Source organism: Thunnus maccoyii, chromosome 9 (assembly GCF_910596095.1).
Source record: "Thunnus maccoyii chromosome 9, fThuMac1.1, whole genome shotgun sequence".
NCBI lineage: Eukaryota > Metazoa > Chordata > Actinopteri > Scombriformes > Scombridae > Thunnus > Thunnus maccoyii.
The window spans coordinates 18,373,450-18,393,230 of record NC_056541.1 but is presented as its reverse complement, the minus strand read 5'-3'; the positions used below and the strand labels follow the sequence as shown (position 1 = coordinate 18,393,230).

Sequence of the window (19,781 nt, the reverse complement as noted above, 5' to 3'; positions counted from 1 at the left end):
TGTTTGTTTTCTAGTTCAAGGACGAGCACTCAAAACTCAAAAAACAGTTGGAGGAGTTGAAGCAAAGGTAAGAGAATACAGTATCATTTTGTGATTCAGGCAGTTTCTCAGAAATCTGGAAAGTCCACCGTTATTGTGAGTTTTTTAAAGCTTGTCTGAATAAGCACAAAGAACAAAAGCTGGTTCATTCTTTCACCTGTATGACACTTATGTGTAATTAAGTGAATGGTATGTACCGTAATACTTTTCTATTCCTTCAAAGCCTGCCAAATAATGCCTTCAGGTACTTTACACCTTTAATATTATGTGATGTTGGTCATCAACCTGTAATAGTACTGATTTATTAACTATTGGTGGCAGATGATAAGGAACATTAAAGAAAAGCACACAGACATTTTACCCACAGACCCACCCACCCGCTTAACTTGTTAATATGTGCTTTCACTGCTGAGTTGGCATGTTTTAAATTATTTATTTACTTATTGGAATTCTTTTGATAAACATTTTGGTAAATCAGAGCCATTTTTTTCTCATCCTGGAGTGACTGTACAACTTTACTTCTGAGATTGAGTCACTATTGTTTATTTAACAGTGAGAGCACCTTGAAGGAGCAGTTGGACAAGGAGAAGGCCGCCCTCCAACAGTCCATCCATAAAAACAGTGCCTTAATCTCAGAGAAGGACCAGATGGTGGAAAACATGAGGAGCGAGGTAAGACTTAAATGCATGATGGTACTCGTACTAACAGCAGGAATAGCAGCTTATTTACAAAACTGGAGAGCATGCACAACATATATTCTGAGTGCACAGAAAGATTTAGATTTGATTTTATGCACCCACCGGTCAAGATCTCTGCACTGTTGTAGTAATAGATGTAGTAGTGCTGTAGTAACAGATTCTGAGCACTATAAGATGCAAGAAGTGTTTCCCCACAGTCTTTCATATCTCTGGAAAGCCCATATTTGGCTTTTAGCATCATTTCCTCTTGATAGTTGATAAACAAGTAAAATGACAAAGAACAGGACAAAGGCAGGGACATTTCTGTAGAGACTAACAGGATGTCACTGAAACCTGCCAAACCTGACAGTGCAACTTTGAAGATTGTGAGTCCCTGTTACACAAACCTAGTGACACTTTTCTTTTTGTTTGTTCAGCGCATTTGATATCTTGTCACCCTCTTAAAAATAGTTTTGGATTCACTCACACATTGAGGTCTGTGTACAGTCAGATCTTGACTTGCAGATTAAATTACTGCCTGAATTGAATTTGTGCTTGCTTGGTAGTGATAATAAATGGTCGTTCAGGGATTTATTGTTGCTGTCATAACACTGTAATGCTTTTAGTGCAGTTTTTATCTTCCCCAAGAAACTCCCAACAAATCAGCGGGTTTATATGAACTTAATTAACCAGGTTACAGTCGACTTTCTCTAGTAAGCTTCTTAACTGTCCTGTAAACAAAAAACCTGGTCTCCTCAGGTAGATTTCTCCTGGAGAACACTGATTTCTCTTCCATTTATAGTATACACGTAACCAGGTTTCTAAAAGGCTTTTTACAAGTATGCATGTGTATAACACAGCGGAGCAGCTGGATGAAATGAGAGATAATTATGCACAGCGATGTTTCCTTGTATTTAAACTGAAACTGAACTAAATAGATCATTTTTCACTGCTAGACATTTGTTAAATTCAGACACTTTTGCACTGTGAGGAGCTTCATTCTATCTGTCAGTCAGGAAGCAGCATCTTCACTAAACAGTTCAAATTCGTAAGCCACAGTTCCAAAATAAGGTCAGAGGAAGGAGAGATATCTGATTACTGATCCTCTGCATGTATACACAGATCTACAGTAACCTGGTTAACTTAATTTCGTATAAATACACTGACTGATGGGTTTTTCTCGATAGCTGGCTGCACTGCGTGAGAAAAATGCCTCAGAGAAGACATTGCAGGGTACAATTCAGGCCTTGGAGCGGGACAAAGCTCATCTACAGGAGCGTGTTCAGAGACTGGAGGAGGACCAGGCTGCAGGGCCTGACGCCATCAACAAGTCCACAGGTAACAATGGGCTTAACTTGCGACCGCAGCTGCTGTTATTTCTGGTAGCAGAAAGGAGATTACAAAAAGTCTAATAAAACAGATAGACTTTTATATAATCTTGTACTTGATGTTGTTTCCAGGTGATGCGGTTTTGGACCAACTAAGGGAGGATAAGGAGACTGCTGAGAGTCAGGTGGGTGCATGTTTCCTCTCAGTCTGAATAATACCAGTTATAGACCAGGGTTGGTTGAGGTTTTCGGTTGTCTTTCGTTGGGTTTTCTTGCTGTTCATATATTCAGTGTAAAGCTGTTTCCCTACGCTGGCCTATTTAACTTTCTGGTTTGACATTAACTTGGTCTTCATATCTGGGCAGTCGTACGGAAACAGTCTGACTGAATGCTGTTTGTGAAATGACTGTGCTGCTTACTGAGACATTTACTAACATACTGATGTAGCACTGTACTCCGAGTTATACAGTCCACTGTTGATTCATGTAATTGTTACAGTATAATGTTTTTACAGAGGTGAAATGGGTATAAATTGATTTGAAACTTCCTTTAAAAGCATTTTCTAACGTCATCTCAGTTCTCACACGGATCAGTTGTATATGAGAATTTCACCCACAGTGAGATGATATCGTGTGTCATCAGTCTCACAACCTTCACTTAATACAATTGCTTTCAGCCTCTGTTGACTGTAAAATGTTATACTGTATTTTCTGTGTCAGTGATGACTTGAGTGTGTGTGTCTAGCAGTAGGTGGGTCCTAATTTGAATCTCAAATTTTTTTTTTTTCCCTTCTCTTTTTTAAATCCCAACTCCTCTCCTCTGCCCTGTCTCTGATGTTGGCAATGCTACACCACCATCAGGCAGCGGTTTGTTAATGTTTTTCATCAGCTTCACTTGTGCATGTTTGTCTGTCACTGTGGCTATTACGTTTTGTCCAGTGGGAACTCATGATAGTTGGTGTCAAAACTAGAAACTGTCCTTCAAAGATAAATCAGGATTTCAGAATACTTTTAGGTTTCAGTAACTTGCACTAAAATTTTGGTGACACTCATCATAGATGCTTAACAGAGATCAGATGTACTTTTTACTCGTTCCTGCGTATTTTACAGACTCTACTGACTCATTCTGAGGGATTATTTTTCTTTGGCTGACATCTCACAGTGGTGATTCACCATCTTGATTAACAAAGGTTTAATTATTTGAGGATATGGCGAAGCATAGTTGTTTTCTGTGGTCGCTGTCATAGGGCTGAGGCAAACGAAACACAGTGAAAAACCCTCACAGGGGAGACAATCTGTCAATTTAATAAAAAAATATTGTGTAAAAGAATTTGTGGATGCATGATCGTTGGCCAACAACAGCATTGATGATACCGTTATGTGTCACTTTTACAGATTGAGTTCCTGAATTCAGTCATTGTTGACCTTCAGAGGAAGAACGAGGAACTCAAGGACAAATTGGAGAAAATGGCAGCTGCCGCTCTCAATGGGAATAATCAAAGCGAGCTGGATAACTACGACAGGTGAGTCCCTTACCTCGCAGATTTTCTCAGACTTCCTCTAAAGGCCTTTTTACACTGTGCGTCTTTGAGCCGTCTGAGGCAAAAGTCGACAATCGTGAGAGAAACGTGGCAAAATCTTTGGTCGTCAATCCAAAATAGTGATCCTAGATCTCACTGAGACACGTGAACCGATGAATGATGTGGGACTTTGGCGACCAAAGACGGCCTCAGGCAAAATTATGACAGCATCAGAAATTTAGGATGAAATTCTCACAATGGGAACGCTGCCACGACCCACAACTACAAACACACCGATCAGAATGCGACATGAAATGAAACAGAACACACAGGCCGGTGTGGCGTTTTGTAAGTGCAGTTTTTTTGAATAAAGTTTAGAGAGAAAATACACTCAGTCTCCTGAATACATCCACGGCACACAAGAAACAAAATGATGGAGGTGAAATGAAAAATAAGTTTGTGTGAGTTTGCATTTTCAGAGCCTCTGCTTTCATATATTTCTATTTACATTGTAGAGCTACGATTCACTGCATTAAGCACACAACCCCCCCCATCCATGCACAAACAATAAATTACTTTGTTATAAATGAAGAACTCAATAAAAACAGGAACTGAGGAGACGCTATCATAACTTTCAGAATAGCCAAAATAAATAAATAAAATAGAAGTGTGAGGAAAAGATAGTAAAATATTGAAAGAAAGAAAGGAAGAAAAAAGGGAGAGATGTATTAAAGTGAGTAAAGCCGGAAATATACAGTAGGGTATTAAAAGGAAAATACAGATAAAATAGAGATAAAGTAATAAAATAATAATATACTAAAATATAAGAGATGAGTTTAAGTAAGTAAAACCAGAAATAGAAAGTAGGTTATAAAAAGTAAAAAATAAAATAAAAATAGAATAAAAGGATTATTTCTTTTTTTTTTGTGCAGTCTCGACAAGGAACCCGTGAAGAAGAAGCCTCCCCCACGGCTGTTCTGCGACATCTGCGACTGCTTCGACCTCCACGACACCGAGGACTGTCCCACACAAATGCAGATGCCCGACTCCCCCCCGCACACCACCTACCACGGCAATAAGGGCGAAGAGCGGCCCTACTGCGACATCTGTGAGGTCTTTGGCCACTGGACCGAATCCTGTAACGATGACCAGACCTTCTGAAGCCTTTCCAACCCTCTCGTTCGCACAATCACTGTATTTGCACATCATGTTAGATTATGCGGTGCTTTTTGGGGTTTCGGTTTGTCATGTGTGCGTTTTGTGTGCTTGTTTTATCCCAAGCGTCTTCATCGTCCACGCCAGCCCTTAAGCGCTCTTATAAGGAGAAAGTTCTCCTCAGAATCTCTCTCCAAACGTTCAGACATCCAGAAAAATAATCAACAGTTTGTATTTGTAAATGACTTTGGAGGAAATGTGTGATATCCTGGGTTTGTGTGAATGAGAAGATACTGTTGGTGGACGTATCATTGTGGGATCTTCAGATCATTTAATTTATCAATATCCTAACATTGTTTGCACAGCTTGTCGGGGAGGGTTACAAAGATAATATAGTATCATAAAAGGTGTTTATTTCAAAATGTAAATTACTTGATTGAAAAACAAATGTCAGTTTGCGCAAAAAATTGGTGAGCTATAGTTTATTTTTTTATGCCTGGAAATACTATGTACTCTTTGATAGTATGTGTGTAATTTTGTGAAGGGTAATCACAGGTGAGAGATTTGCTCGCTCTTGCCTGGAGTGGAGCAGTGGAAACCTTGTGCTGTTTGGCTTTAACAGGAACTTTTTTTTATGGTCTTCATAAAGGGATTGCTGGATTGAAAGGTAAGAAAGAAGCACTTCACACTTACTGTAAAGCCCTCAGTTCCAGTGAAATGGCCTTTCCAAAAAAGTTTCTTTGAAATTAAGTGATCATTTCTGTATGAAACAATGAAATACTTAGGCATTTCTTTAAAAAATGTTTTGAATATCTGTATAAAATAAATGAAATTTATGTATAAATTAAAAATCAAACTCTGTGTTGATTGTTCAGTTGGAGGCTTAATGCACAATCTCTGTGCATCTGGTTTGTTCTCTGTTGCCTTCATGTACCATCAAGAGTGATACACAACAGTCTACATGTAATATTTTTCCCAGACTCCCAGAAACCAACTAACCAGTACTCCCAGTACTGCTACTGCCTGCTCCCAGGTTTGATGTGTGTCAGTCAGTTTATGGTTTGATCAAATAAACACAGAGTTATCGAGAACATGCAACATAAAATAATGGAAGTCTTTATAGTTTTAGGGGACCGCTCTAAAACAAGGCCTCCAGATGAGATAAATAGAACCTTAAACCCTAAAACATTTTAGGTGATGTTGGACTTCAATGTTGCAAATTTCAAAACAAATTGGCAATTAAATTTCTACCACAATCCAGTTAACACAGATTGAACCTGGTGCTTTCAGGGCTTCTGGATCTGGGATTTATTCATGTTCCCTATTCATTCATTATAATTTCCAAGACGTCAAGCACAGATCACATTAATTCACAATGAAGACGACGAGGTAAATAGAAACCTGACATTTGTTGCCACAGATCAGCACAGATATGACAAAGTATGAAGTACTAACCACAGCAACAAGTTTAGCAGACTCCTCTCCTTGCAATGGCGTCATTTTCAGTTGGGTTAATCCCTGTCAATATATTTATTTCTGTATCATAAGTATGTGCGGAACATTAATTTACATGTGTTACATGCAGCATGACGTTTTAACAACTGAGGTGATGATTTTTAGCAAGACAATTTGAGTTTGAAGTCCTTTACTGGTCGGACTGTGCTGCTTGCTTTGTACAGGTGACTAATTGCCTCCATGTGGTGGAAACACATCCGGTTGTCGGCTTAACTTTCCCCAAGTTTTATCTCTAATCATATTTACGTCACAGGTAAAGTGACAGCAGATAGTGTGAACGCCATTTTTACTTTGAGGCTAAAATTGTCTCTTCCACACTGTTTAAACTTCCCAGTGCATTTAGAAGCACATGTTGGCTGGAATACTGTGCAGATACTATAGATTGATAACTGTATTATAACTGCAGGCCATGTAAAACTATGATAAATTTAGGATAATGAAGGAATGCAGGGGAGGACACTGGTTAAACTGGAGCTGAAATGAAGCCTATAACCTTACCCAGCCAGAATTTACAGAGGGTCAAACTGAAAATACATGAGCCCGGCTTCGCTGGTCATGTTGCTTTAAGATAAAACAGATTCAGTGGGGTTTTTTTTCCTGGAGGTTTGGTGTGAGAGCTTTGTGGCTTCTGATGCGGACCGCCATTTCTCCAGCTCCACACTCAACTCCAGAGTCACTGGTTCCACTGGGATGGACATGGGGTTGTCTGTGTGGACGTCCACCTCGCGTTCCTTTCTTCCTTTTCCTTTGCCTGCAGAGCACAACAGGATTCAGGAGGTTAATCAGACTGAAAAAGAAGAGTTTAGTGAGAGATAAATCAGTACAGTAGAATAACAGTAGAATCATTTTGTGCAATAATTCAACTGTGCAATACTCTGGTGTATATTTATACTGCATTCATACTGTATATTTCAACTAATATTTCTTATTTAGTTATACTATTTTTGCTTTTTAACACTTATAGATCCAATTTCTCAGCCTTATTATTTACACTGTTATATATGTAGTATAATGCACATATTTTACATATTTCTTATTTTCTATTATAATTTCTCTTTGCTCTCTTATAATAATAATTTCTCTTCTAGAATGTGAGCAACTGTAACATCACCCAATTCCCCCTCAGAGATCAGATTTTTTATTTTTCCTTATACACTAGATGATGATAAAATTCGAAAGTGTGCTGCCCACTTTATGTTACTCACTAGATATAGACCAACACATGTTGTATAATGAGACCAGCCACAGTATAACACCATTCTAGACTTATTTCCCCTATTTATTTATGTCAAAACCATTTTTCCGTTAATTAATCTCAACTTTACTCAGTTGATTATCTAAATGACCTTTTGAAGCTGCTGTGCTCTTCTGTCCAGTCCCGCTGCCTCCTCTCCGCTTTGATTCCTTTTCCTCCTTCTTCTTGTCCTCTTTGATTGTCTTTGAGAGGGAAAACATATCTCACATGAAACAAATCTTCATGTCAGTTTGAGAGTTTATAATCCTGCTGGTTGTCTCATATGTTACTATCAGTGTTTCCTATTCCTAATACAGAAATGTTCACACTCTCTCAACAACACCGTAGCTGTGTGAACACCTTTAAACTCGCCTTTTCAAGTGTTTGCATAGCTTCCACCTCAGGCTCCGTGTGCAGGGTACCGAGGTCACAGAGGACGTCCACCTTTTGACCCCCTTTGACGAGGCTTTGCAGGGGGACGTGGACAGAGCCGAGGATTCTCCTGACGGGGGCGTCGTGGACCAGCTCTGTTACAGATTTCTTCTTTTTGTCCTTTGATTTGTCTTTGTTGGAGCCAGATTTGACTGGAGACTAAAGAAGATATTACAGAAAGGAGACTGAGAACAGAGTTTCAACATTTACACAAAGCTTATATGATGGTTTGGTTAATCCAAACCAGACAAGACACAAGATTCACAGGTGAAAGACTAAAATTAAGGGCTAAGTAAACCTGCATCCTCCTGGTAGTTGGTCATTCTGACGGCAGACTACAGTATGTCAGATAATAAACTATAATACAAGTTGAAGTGTGGCCACAGTATAATGAGATGAATGATGAGTGATTTGGAGCCAACTGAAAACTGGCCTGAGATTGCTATTAGTTTTGGCACCTTGGTTGCCATAGTAACGGAAACATATTTTCAGAAATCAACGTTTCTGCATCAATCCAGGATTTCCCTGAATGTCCATTGACTTATTGTTTATTTTTCTGGACCACTCCTCAGTCTGCCTGCCACCAGCTGACTCAAGAGAGGTGTGTGAAAACAAAATGACGAGCTCACTTCTTTCCCCTTCCCTCCTTTTTTCTCTTTGGCATTTTGGCTCGGTTTGGCCACCGGGGCGTCTTCAGAAGCCGCAGGCCATGACAGGACCTACAGTACATGTCAAATGTCAGAAAATGAGTCCAAATACTGGGGTTTTTTTTTTTTGCATATAAACCTTCTCCTACTCAAAATAAAAAATGTTACCTTTTCCACTTCTATCCTAAGACAAAGTCCTTGATTGAGGAATTTCTTAAAGCTCCCCAGATCGCTAACGATGTATGTTTGTGTGTCACTGAAGTCCATGCACTCTGACCACGGCAGCTTTGATGTGCTGTGTCTTGACTCTAGAAAAGGAAATATCCAAGTGAATGTGCAACACCAGAAACAGCAAACTATAATTCAGGCTTGTGCCAAGTCAGAGACACTTAGTTAAGAGAATATATACAAACAAACCACCGATGGAGCAGTAAGTTAAGCAAAGAGTTTGACACGTGATAATGCTTAATAAATGATCAGTCTAGCCCCTCTGCAGCCATGTCTCGCCTCAGCACCTGTCTTGAGGAGATAAAGGCCTGGATGAGTATACGTTTCCGCCAGTTGAAGATGTTCCCAGATTCAGTCATCCCTCATAGCTCATCTCACCTTTGACAGCCAGGACATCCCCCTTTTCCTCCTCAGTCACTCAGTCAGCTGACTTTTAATGACCATATAAGACATCTACGCAAAACCCCTTTCTACCATCTCAAAAACATCTCTAAACTCAGGCTCTCTCTAATCCTGCCAGATGCAGAGAAACTTTATCTCCTCTAGACTGGACTACTGTAATGCGCTCTTCACAGGGATCCCTGGCAGGAGCATCCAGAAGCTCCAGTATATTCAGAACAGCGCTGCCAGGATCCTGATGAGAGTGCGAAAACACAAACATATCACACTTATTCAGTTTTCATTGCACTGGCTCCCTGTCTCCTTCAAGGTTGACTACAAAGTCCTGCTACTCACATACAAATCCATCAACGGACATGCGCCTCCCCATCACACCACAAACTTCCACCCACACCCTCAGATCTACCAGCACAACGAGAGCCTTCCACTCTGCTGCACCACGCTTGTGGAACAGCCTCCCTGACCATCTGAGGGCAGCACAGACTCTTTTAAAAAAGGCCTGGGAACCTTTCTTTTCAGGAAGGTTTTTTTCGTCATTTGTACTACTATTTTCTGTATGTTGTGGGTTCTATGTTACTAAATCTGTTGCAATTTGCATTTCACTGTGAATAAAAAGCGTGGCACAAATTACTTAAATTATTATTATTATTAGTCATCCAACCCTCCGCTGGCTGTTCTGACTGTGCGTTTCTCTGAAAACATGCACTTGTGTGATTCTACAGAAACTGATAAAGTTCAGAATACATAATCCAGACATCACACTTGACATTATGTCCAGATTCCTTAACACAACAATGCCGGTAGCTTTTTTTTTTTTAATCTTTCTCTTCCAGCCCTGAACTCGGTGCACGTTAAAGGAGGGAAAGTGTTATTACCGTGTGCAGTATCCTGGTGGGTTTCCTCAGTGTTCACCATCAAGTCTCGAATTTCTGATTTGGATGTTTCTCTTTCGCTGTTCTTGTTTGACTGCAGCTCAGCATCACTGGACACGTCTCCTCCGGCTGTTGTGTCTAATTTAGACTCACTGTTGACTTTCTGTGAACAGCACCACAAAAAATATATGTGTGGATTTAAAAGATAGGGGGAAAATGTGTCTATGTGTGAGCAGTTTACTCAGCACTGAACCTCGCAAAATAAGTCAGATATAAAAACTGATGTGGGCACATGTGAATAAATACAACAACAAAGTGGTTCTCATGTGTTAGTGTGAAATTTCCCATGTGACAAATGACAGCTTAGGTATTAATTTTAATATTAGCCAATTTCTACTTGTTTTTTTTTTGTTGTTGTTGTTGGTTTTTTTTTGCCAAAATAGGCTATATTTTTATTTTTTAGGTAAATTTATTATTACCTTTTTTTCTCTTCACTGTTTTTCCCTGCAATAGTTTCTGTGATAATTGTTTTCCACTATGGATGATTTATGTGACTTTTGAACATGTTTTTTGTCATTTTTTTCTTTTCTTCAGTTGTCGCTGTTTTCATATTGGCATGCTTTGTCCCATAGAGGAAGTATCAGGCAGCGCTGCTTTCTGATTGGTCCAGTCTGGGAGCAGAGTGATTCTGAATTAAGCAGATTGCAAACACCTGAGTGATGAGTGTGTTTTATATTTCTTGTGTTTTTGGACAATGTCTGAAACTTTGGTCTATTAAATAAAATGTATTAGTAGCTTTTACTGCAGTGTGCTGATTGTATGTCTGACTTCTGACAGAAATTACACCTGAGAACTGACCTGAGATTAAAGGATGAGTTCACATTTGACAAGTCTGTCTTAACACATGACTCACATGCTCACAGGTATTTTTCAAGAATTATTAGTTGCTATAATCATTCCTGCTGTCTATACTGGCCATGAAGAGATCTCTGTCTAACATGATTATAGCGTAAGAGATGGAGGACAAAATCCACAGTCTTTATTCTGTGCATAAAACAGTCAAATAATAAGTCAAATGAATTGGATATTTTTCAAAGTTGCTGCTTTTTTAGTCCAAAAGTTCCCCTTTTTATTTCCCAGGGCAGTGTTTCCTTGCTGAGCAGATAAAATCCAGCAGATTAAATTTTGCACTAAACAGACTGTAACTCTGATAGAAACTCAGTTGTTTTGTTTGACTCTTTGGCCTCAGCTGAAGTTTGTGAATGTGTTTTTGCAAAGAAGGAGGGCTGTTTATTTTGTCCCCCATCTCTTCCATTAAAATAGCTTTAGGAAGAATCTCTTTATGGCCAGTACGGACATGAGGAACAATTACAGCGATAAATCATTCTTGAAGTGTACGTATGGGCATGTGAGCATTGTTTTAAGACAGACTTGGAAAAATGTGAACCTAACCTTTAAGTTTTTACAGGTTCAAAAATGCAGATATTATTATGACCATTTTCAAACTGAAAAGAAAAGATATAAAATCGAACACTATGCCAAAAACAGAGATAAGGGAGAGCATATTCATTAGATGTCACGCCCTAGAGGGTCAGAGGTCACTTACAAGGTCATATCAGGAATAAGACACTTGACATTGAGGTGAGAGGACTTTTAGTGTTTTCCATGTCAAAATGTAAATATCCAGCTCCTCTGTGTTTCTCTTCTAAGCTTTTATACAATTGGATTATAATAAGACAGTTATTACCATTAAAAAGTATGAGGGGAGACCTACAGTTAGCTACAATATGTGGTTGTTAGCTTTACTGGTAGCAAAAAATCCCAGTTGGGGATGTTTGTCACATTCATGAACATTCAACATGAAATTAAACTTTTTAAATTCATTTATAAATTGCCTCTTTTTTTCTTTTTCTTCATTAAAATAACATATGGACAATGAACTCCATAGTGTGTGATTACCAACCCCACGATGGGTCGTCACAAGTGTACTTGACGTATTTTACAGTCCACACACAACAGAATAAGCTTAAGGAGAGTGAGGTCACTGCATGCCAACCTGACGCTTTAGGCCTCTATTACACATTGAAAGGGAATCTATTAAGGATACAGTTTTTGAGGGATTCAAATGAAAGTAAAAAGTGTGACTACCAACCCTGTTCTCCCCTACCTTACCTGGTTAACAGGTGTTTGATGACTTAAGAACACATATGTGATAAAATAGCTGTAGGTGATGACAGGGAAGTCAGGAGCGTTTTCATCCACACTCATCAGCGGGTCTGGGATTCCTCTCATCCTGCCTACGCTCACTGTGGCTGATGCCCAGTCCACTATCAGATCTGTACAAAAGAAAAAAATCCATATATTGTAAACTATAAGCTCTTGATGTGGATAAAATGACAAAACTGTTTAATTTGAGCAATAGGAGCCCAGGTTCAGAGGACTTAGAAACACTAATTGACAGTCCAAAGTCTCACCACTCATCTTGGCCAAGCCTCTAAAACGATGTCTTTCCTCAGGGGAGATCCATGAGGCGTCCAGGCAAGAGAGCTGTGGGAGACTGTCCACAGTGAAACCCGGGTAGGAGGGCGCAAGAGTGAGGGGGTTTCCCTCCAGCACCAGCGTCCTGAGGCAGGGGAGCGTACTCAAGGCATTCAGCAGGGCCTGCTGGGCCTGAAACTCACAGTCACTAAGGTCCAGACACACCAGCTGCGGCCTGAGGTCAGAGGGAGTCACTGGTTTTACAGGACAGCAGACTGCAAATCCAACAACTTCTGAAGAAACGGTGAAGACGAGGAAGAGCATGGATTCTAACGTTTAATGTACAAATAAACCTACAGACAACATAGCAAAAATAAAATATATATAATACACTTTTGAGTTATGAGCAACTGGAAGGAATTTCTTCAGCAATTTAATTATGCTCCCATAAAGTTTGGTAACTCACAAGTAGAGCTGCAATGATTAGTTGATTAATTGATCAGTCAAGCGGCAGAAAATTAATCGCCAACTAAACAAATTCAAATTCATCCATCGTTTGAGTGATTTTTTTAAAGAAAAAATGCCAAAACTCTCTTGTTCCAGCTTCTTAAACATAAATATTTCCTGTTTGTTTTCAGTCCTCTGTGACAGTAAACTGAATATCTTTGGGTTGTGGACTGTTGGTCGGGACAAAACAAGACACTAGAGGTTGCATCTTGGGCTTTGAGAAACAGTGATCGACATTTTTCACCATTTTCTGACATTTTATAGACCAAAAGATTAATTGAGAAAATAACTGACAGATTAATTGATAATGAAAATAATTGTTAGTTGCAAGCCTACTCACAACAGACTTTTTTTTTTTTTTTTTAAAAAGGAGCAGTAGAGGTTGAGATGTCATGACTTTGCTCCAAAAACACCTACACTTCCTATGATGTAATGATGCAACTCAGTATCTTCAAACATCACAACTCCAGTTTGTAACTGGCTTGGCTTTTTTTTTAGAAATGTTAAGTGTCAACCTCAGTATCGACCTTCAGATTATTATCAGGGTTATTTTTTACAATTCTGTTTAATTGATGACAAAGAAGGAAATCTCAAGAAAATATTTTGGCTTACTAACATTATAACCACATTAGATAAGGGTTTCTATATTTGCCATCTTATATTCATCCTCAGTAAAATAAAAAAGACTTTTATGACCATAATTTTAAGGTGTCTTTAACTTTAATGCAGAGTGGGTGTCATTTTGTAAAATCATCAACTCCTTGCTCCCACTGAAACAACATTTAGTACATATAATACTTTTAGGCGGGATCAATAGATAATCTACCTAACAGTGTCTACTGCAGTCATCCCTGTGTCGTCCTCACCTGACCCTCAGTGTTGCTTCAGTAAGTGTCAGAATTGAAAAACAGACACGCCTTCAGATCAGTAGGTGTGTAAAATCACGTAGAAAAACCTGCGATGAAACATCACCACTTGATGTGATGTTATAATATTGTCTTGCCTTACAAACCATAAAAATCACACAATTCGTCTTTGTTCAAATTTTCATTTGACCTGGTTTTGGTTTACCTTGTTAAAAACCAGCCGACTTCCTGTGTGTGTGTGTGGATGTGGGTGTGTGTGTGTGAACTAACCAGTGGCTTCCTGTAAGATGAGTGACGTCTTCATGGGAACCTACACTAGTTGAGCCGAGGCCGAGGTACTGCAGTCGAGGAGACGGGCGCTTGGTTAGACTGTTGAGTGCAACCAGCTGGTTGGCACGTAGTTCCAAAATCTTTGAAAGAAGCATACAGACCGGTGATAAATTAAAGGAAAAACCAACATAAAGTGTCTTGGTAAGGTGTTGGGCCACCATGTGCCACCAGAACAGCTTCAATGTGCCTTGGCATTGATTCTACTACTCTATTGGAGGGATGAACACCATTCCTTCATTTGGTGTTGTGATGATGGTGGTGGAGAGCGCTGTCTAACATGTCGGTCCAAAATCTCCCATAGGTGTTCAACTGGGTTGAGACCTGGTGACTGCGAAGGCCATAGCATATGATTCACATCATTTTCATACTCATCAAACCATTCAGTGACCCCTCGTGCCCTGTGAATTGGGGCATTGTCATCCTAGAAGAGACCACTCCCATCAGGATAGAAATGTTTAATCATAGGATAAAGGTGATCACTCAGAACAACTTTGTATTGATTTGGTTTTTGGTTTTAATTTGTCACCCGTCCGTATTTGCAATCAAACTGTTCATGTTACAACATCAGCTATGTCACAGCAGGTGTTTTACCCATAGATTGTAAAAAAATATGGACGTAGCCACCATGACTTAACCCGTTGTTTCTTAAGAGCAGTTTTGAAGCTCAAAGTGAGCGGCTCTGGTTGTTGTCATCTTAGCAGTGCCTGATTCCGCCTAACTCCCTAACTCTGTTTTCCTTATTATTCAAATTTGAATCATCCTTTACTGACAAACTTTTGCAGATTTCACTTAATCTGATGAACTTTTTTATCAAGCTGATGCATATCTGTGACTCACCCTCAAAGTTTTGGGGAGGTTATCTGCAGGGACGTCAGAGATTTTGTTGGCGCTCAGTACCAACTCCTCCAGCTTTGAAAACTTTAACAGGCCGTTGTCGATGACTGATACCTGCACGCAACACAACAACAAAGGATCAAGTACATGTTTCCTTAATCAAACATCAAAGTTAAGAGATAATTGTGTTATGAGGGGAATTTTAATTTATTGTGGAATGAAAAAAATTGATTCACAAAGTAGTACAAAAATACAAATACATTTATCAGATCATATACCTTTGCAAATGACATTAAGTAGTAATAAGGAAAAAAGGTGCTGGCATTTGGACATTTAATAACGCCCTCCTTTTAGAAAATGAGTTTAAAACAAAGTTAAAAAGAGTGTTACAAGGATATATAATGTACAGTGATAGTCCTCGTATTTGAGTAAATACCAGACGAGATCAAGAAGAAAGATTCTCACTTGTTACTAGTAATAAGGGTTGAGATAATTGAAGAAATTACAAGGAATTAGTTAAAAGATGATGAACTTAATTAATTCCAAATGCAAGGATCTTGTAAATGAAATATATGGAGTGGAAAAAACAACCATAAGAATTAGAAATTGAGTTCATATCTTTGAAGAAAGATGTGAAAATGGTTGAGTATACAACACACAATATTTCTAATGAGATGTGAAAACTAAGACAACAATATGATATTATCTGTCTTTCTTTTTGTACATGGGTACACATGGGAATGTGTGTGTGGGTATATGCGTGTGCACACACACTCACACGTGTGTGTATCTATGGTTGTTGTTCCTATATTGATTTAATGTATCCTCTGACTTTAATTTATCAGTTTATTCAACTGTATCCTACAAACTATTTATGTAATAAGTTATTTTATTTATTACCTGTTTCCTCTCCCTCTTTATCTGTTTCTTTGATTCTTTTTATTTTTTCATATGCTTTCTAACTCCAGTGTTATTATGTTATATAATTTCCTTAAATGCATAAATAAATAAATAAATAAATAAATAAATAAATAAATAAATGAATAAATAAGTTTGCTCAATTGTGCAAAAGCAGCATTCATTTATTGAAGTTGCAGCCATAATTCAGCTACCAGAGGAGATCCAGATATGAAAATGTGATCTATTTTTTACAATCATCTGTTTATCTTTTGTTCCCAAATGCCCACTTTTGAGATTTGGGGTTTGCTTTAATTAATTGTTGAATTTGAACAAAAAACAGTTAAAATTTTTTAGATGTGTAATTTGATTTTTGGATTTGGGGACATTGAAGTTGGGGATTATAATAAATAACATGTTTTGGGGATTCTATGATCAGGCCAGGGAGCGCATGTTAAAGTTATAGCATCCTTTTTAACATTTTTTAAATCAGGACTTTCAATCAAAAACTGGTGTTTATGTTTCACCAGTTTTAGCAAATTCTGTAAAAAGGTTTGGACCCTGGTCAGGTGAGAGCAGTGAATGAAATTAAAAAGTTCAACATTTTGACGTAGGAAAGAAAATCTGTACACTCACGCCCTTGTCCACGATGCGTAGTGTGCTGAAGTAATTGTAAACGAAGTCACCGTGCAGAGACTCAGGTGTGAACACAGCCAGCCGTCTCAGGGCCGCAGCTTGTGGGCTCCATGACTCATCGTGCCACCACGGAGAGTGAGGGCAACTCAGCAGATCCAGCAGGACGCCTGTGTCCTCTGTCTCTGCTCCCTCTGTACTGTCTTTACTCTTTCTCTACAAACAAAAGCACTATGTTTAATAAAATCTTACATAAAAAAAAGCAAGCTGTGCAGTGATGAGAGTGCTTTAAACCGCTAAATATACATGAGGTCCAAGGACACTCACAATAATGACCCGCTCACTGTACATTATCCCTTACTTATCTAGAAGACACTGCAACCTGAATTGAACTCACCCAGCTGCCATATCCACAAGGAAAGTCATTCAGACATAGACGGCGAATCTGCTTTTCTAACACAGCAGAAAGTGTGTTTGAGCTCATGTCTGTCAACAATAGCTATTGTATCTAAAGCATGTATGGTCAGTTTGTCTTTGGTCAGTCTTGCAGGGGAAAAGGCCCCGGGTGTTTGTTTACAAATGGTTGCCAGTTGCTTGGCAACAGCTGGGACTCACTGAGTGAAGCAGTTAAAACTTCAGAAAAACTTGTTTCAGCTCCGGGGATGTATCACAGAAATGTCTTAACTAGTGGTAACTATGGAAATGAGCACATCAGAGGGATTAGAGGAGATTTTTACTGGCATTGTTGAGAGCACACACTCTGTGCACGATGCCACATGTAACCTGTAACCTGCTATGGATGCAACATGAGAGAGTAACATTGTACAGTTTACTGTACGAGAAGACTTACACTACATCGGTTTTACAACTGTTAATACTGTGGTATTGTGCACGCTGGCTCACTGGAATCACTTACTGGGACACTTAGATGGTACTGAGCCATTGTTAATGATATTAGGTACCTACTGCTATAATGGCAAGGCAAAGCTCAAAATGCCAGGACACAGGACCCCACAGAGAGTGACTGATATATAAATGTTATTTCATAATCTTCATGCACACCTTTCTTCCCAGATTGTAATGTGGAAATGTATTTACCCCATAGACCGTATAAAAATACATTTACCCATGTAGGCATTTTTCTTTGAACAAATAAAAACAATCTTTTTTTCCCTTTGTTCCAAGTAAATCTTCACAGAATTTTGCTGGGATTGACACATTACTGCAAATCCTGGACAATCAGTATGTTCTCACCTTAAATGTGGTTCAAAAATACTAATAATATTGTAACTTTTTCTTGCCACCACTCTGTATGGTCTGATAGACCAGATAAACCGAAGATAATGAAGCCTCACTGTGATCATTCCTCCTGTTCATACTGACCATTAAACGATTCCCTCTAAATGAGCTTACAATGTGGGGGACAAAATCCACAGTCATCGTTTTGAGCGAAAATGAATTAAAATGAAGATAAAATGAGGCTTTGACCATCTGAGTTAGTTAAAGTGCATATCTTCCAGAGTTACAGACTTTTTAGTAAAAATGTCCCTTTTTAGTAAAAGTGTTTTCCTGTTGAGCCGCAGTGGTAGGATCATATAGCCTCAAATAAACTTTTAAACACATTTTTGTAGATTTTGTCCCCCATCACTTACGGTACCAGTCAAAACTTTGGACACAGTTTTTCATTCATTTGAATGAGAGGGTCTGACTGGTACTGTACGTTAAAAGTGCATTATGAAGGGATCTCTTAATGGCCAGTATGAACAGGAGGAATGATTACAGCAAGAAAAGTGTGTAAGTGTTCTTTCCAGCACCTGTTGTTGATTTCCACTGAATCTAAAGTCTCTTGCATATTTGAGGGAAACCTGTGGTTTGTTATCTATGGTAAAAATCTCTAAGAGGTGAAAAGATTGTAAAGTTTGCTTTAGGACTTGTGTTTCTAGGAAGCTCATTACCAATTAAAAGGTATCTCAAATTCTTAGAAGCAGCAATCTAGTCCATATGACGCGGCAGAAAAATTTAAACATGAGTAATGTTATCTCAGGTCACTGGAAACAAGAATGAACAGGAAAAGGGAAAAACTTGCATTTTAATCCAAAAACAAAAGATCCTAGATAAACCAGGCTGCAGCCTATAGTGAGCCACTTAATTACCTCTTATGTCAGCAGGATAAGCAGGCTGGCTGTGCATTCTTCATTCTTTGCTTTGTGATTCAGTGACTCCATGTGTAGAGGGATTCTTTGTGATTCAGTGAGATTAAGTGAAATAACCTGTGTGAGTTCAAGGTTAGACTCTCTGAGGATTTGATGGCATCATAACAATAATTTTCAGAGTAAATCTGCAATTTGTCTGGTAATTGGTTTTGAAATTCTGCAGTAAGTGACAGTGAAATTTCTTCAGACAGCAGACTTCACTTTTTCTTATTTTCGTTCAACTGATAAACATCAGATGTCTTTGATAATTCTGTGTCAGTTTGCATTGCCTCCCACATTAAACCAGTATTGTGGTGCATTGTACCCCACAATTGCAAAATAGAAACATTTACAATGAGATTCTGGGGCCGATAATGCCGCAATGGCGTCATCCACCAACTAATGGCATGAGAAAAAAATCCTGTGTTTCGATATATAAGCACAGCATGCGCCAGTTTAGGTCCATTAACTCAGCAGCAAACAAACAAAAAGCGCAACATGTCTCTGGCTAAAGGTAAGCGACTTTTAAATGAAAGTTAAATCATTTTGTGTTATTCTTTTATCTGAAAAGGGTGAAAAAAATGAACCTGATAAAGAGACTCTTCGTATCTCTGTGTAATAATGCTTATGTTAATAAGTATGTTGTGACTTCAGGAATGACTGAAAATATGTGAATTGGACATTTAACTACTCTTTAACAACTTCCTTATGGTGGCTGCCTGAAAAGTCTGACGGCAAGTTCATTCAAATGTGAGCTTTACGACAACATTGTCTTTATCATTCTCTGTCAGTATAATCTTGAGCGTTGACTCTGTGGTGTTGACTCCAGTTAGGCTTGAACACGCTTCTGGTTGACATGTTATGCAGATGACCACATCATATTTTTTATGTATAACCTTTTTGTAGAGCTCCTGCTTTCTTGCATTGTGATGATGCACATCTCCTTTACGGCCTCCCAAAACCTGGAGCCTTGTACACTGGGAAATAGGGACTCTTGTA

At 38.8% G+C, this 19,781-nt stretch overlaps 2 protein-coding genes across 8 annotated transcripts in view; one reads left to right on the top strand and one right to left on the bottom strand.

Annotated features, from left to right (window-relative positions):
* The window catches only part of clip1a (CAP-GLY domain containing linker protein 1a), a 29,375-nt gene extending 23,837 nt beyond the window's left edge, over window positions 1–5,538 (top strand). For 4 of the 7 annotated variants that reach the window (XM_042420470.1, XM_042420464.1, XM_042420466.1 and 1 more), the window contains 7 exons: window positions 15–67; window positions 593–710; window positions 1,904–2,054; window positions 2,177–2,229; window positions 2,905–2,910; window positions 3,439–3,566; window positions 4,496–5,538. In XM_042420470.1, the coding sequence (XP_042276404.1) occupies window positions 15–67; window positions 593–710; window positions 1,904–2,054; window positions 2,177–2,229; window positions 2,905–2,910; window positions 3,439–3,566; window positions 4,496–4,724 (738 nt within the window). In that variant the 3' untranslated portion in view covers window positions 4,725–5,538. The other 3 variants (XM_042420469.1, XM_042420465.1, XM_042420467.1) reach the window with 3 other exon arrangements.
* Window positions 5,539–5,641: 103 nt separating this feature from the next.
* LOC121903451 (leucine-rich repeat-containing protein 43-like) lies at window positions 5,642–17,163 on the bottom strand. The gene is made up of 12 exons (XM_042420471.1): window positions 16,988–17,163; window positions 16,594–16,806; window positions 15,064–15,174; window positions 14,167–14,306; window positions 12,520–12,758; window positions 12,218–12,381; window positions 10,049–10,208; window positions 8,715–8,854; window positions 8,529–8,618; window positions 7,840–8,058; window positions 7,580–7,670; window positions 5,642–6,984 (listed from the first exon to the last, which is right to left on the bottom strand). Exons 1-12 carry the CDS (start codon window positions 17,072–17,074, stop codon window positions 6,797–6,799), a joined length of 1,842 nt encoding a protein of 613 aa, XP_042276405.1. The 5' UTR covers window positions 17,075–17,163; the 3' UTR covers window positions 5,642–6,796.
* Between the last annotated feature and the right edge of the window lie 2,618 nt (window positions 17,164–19,781).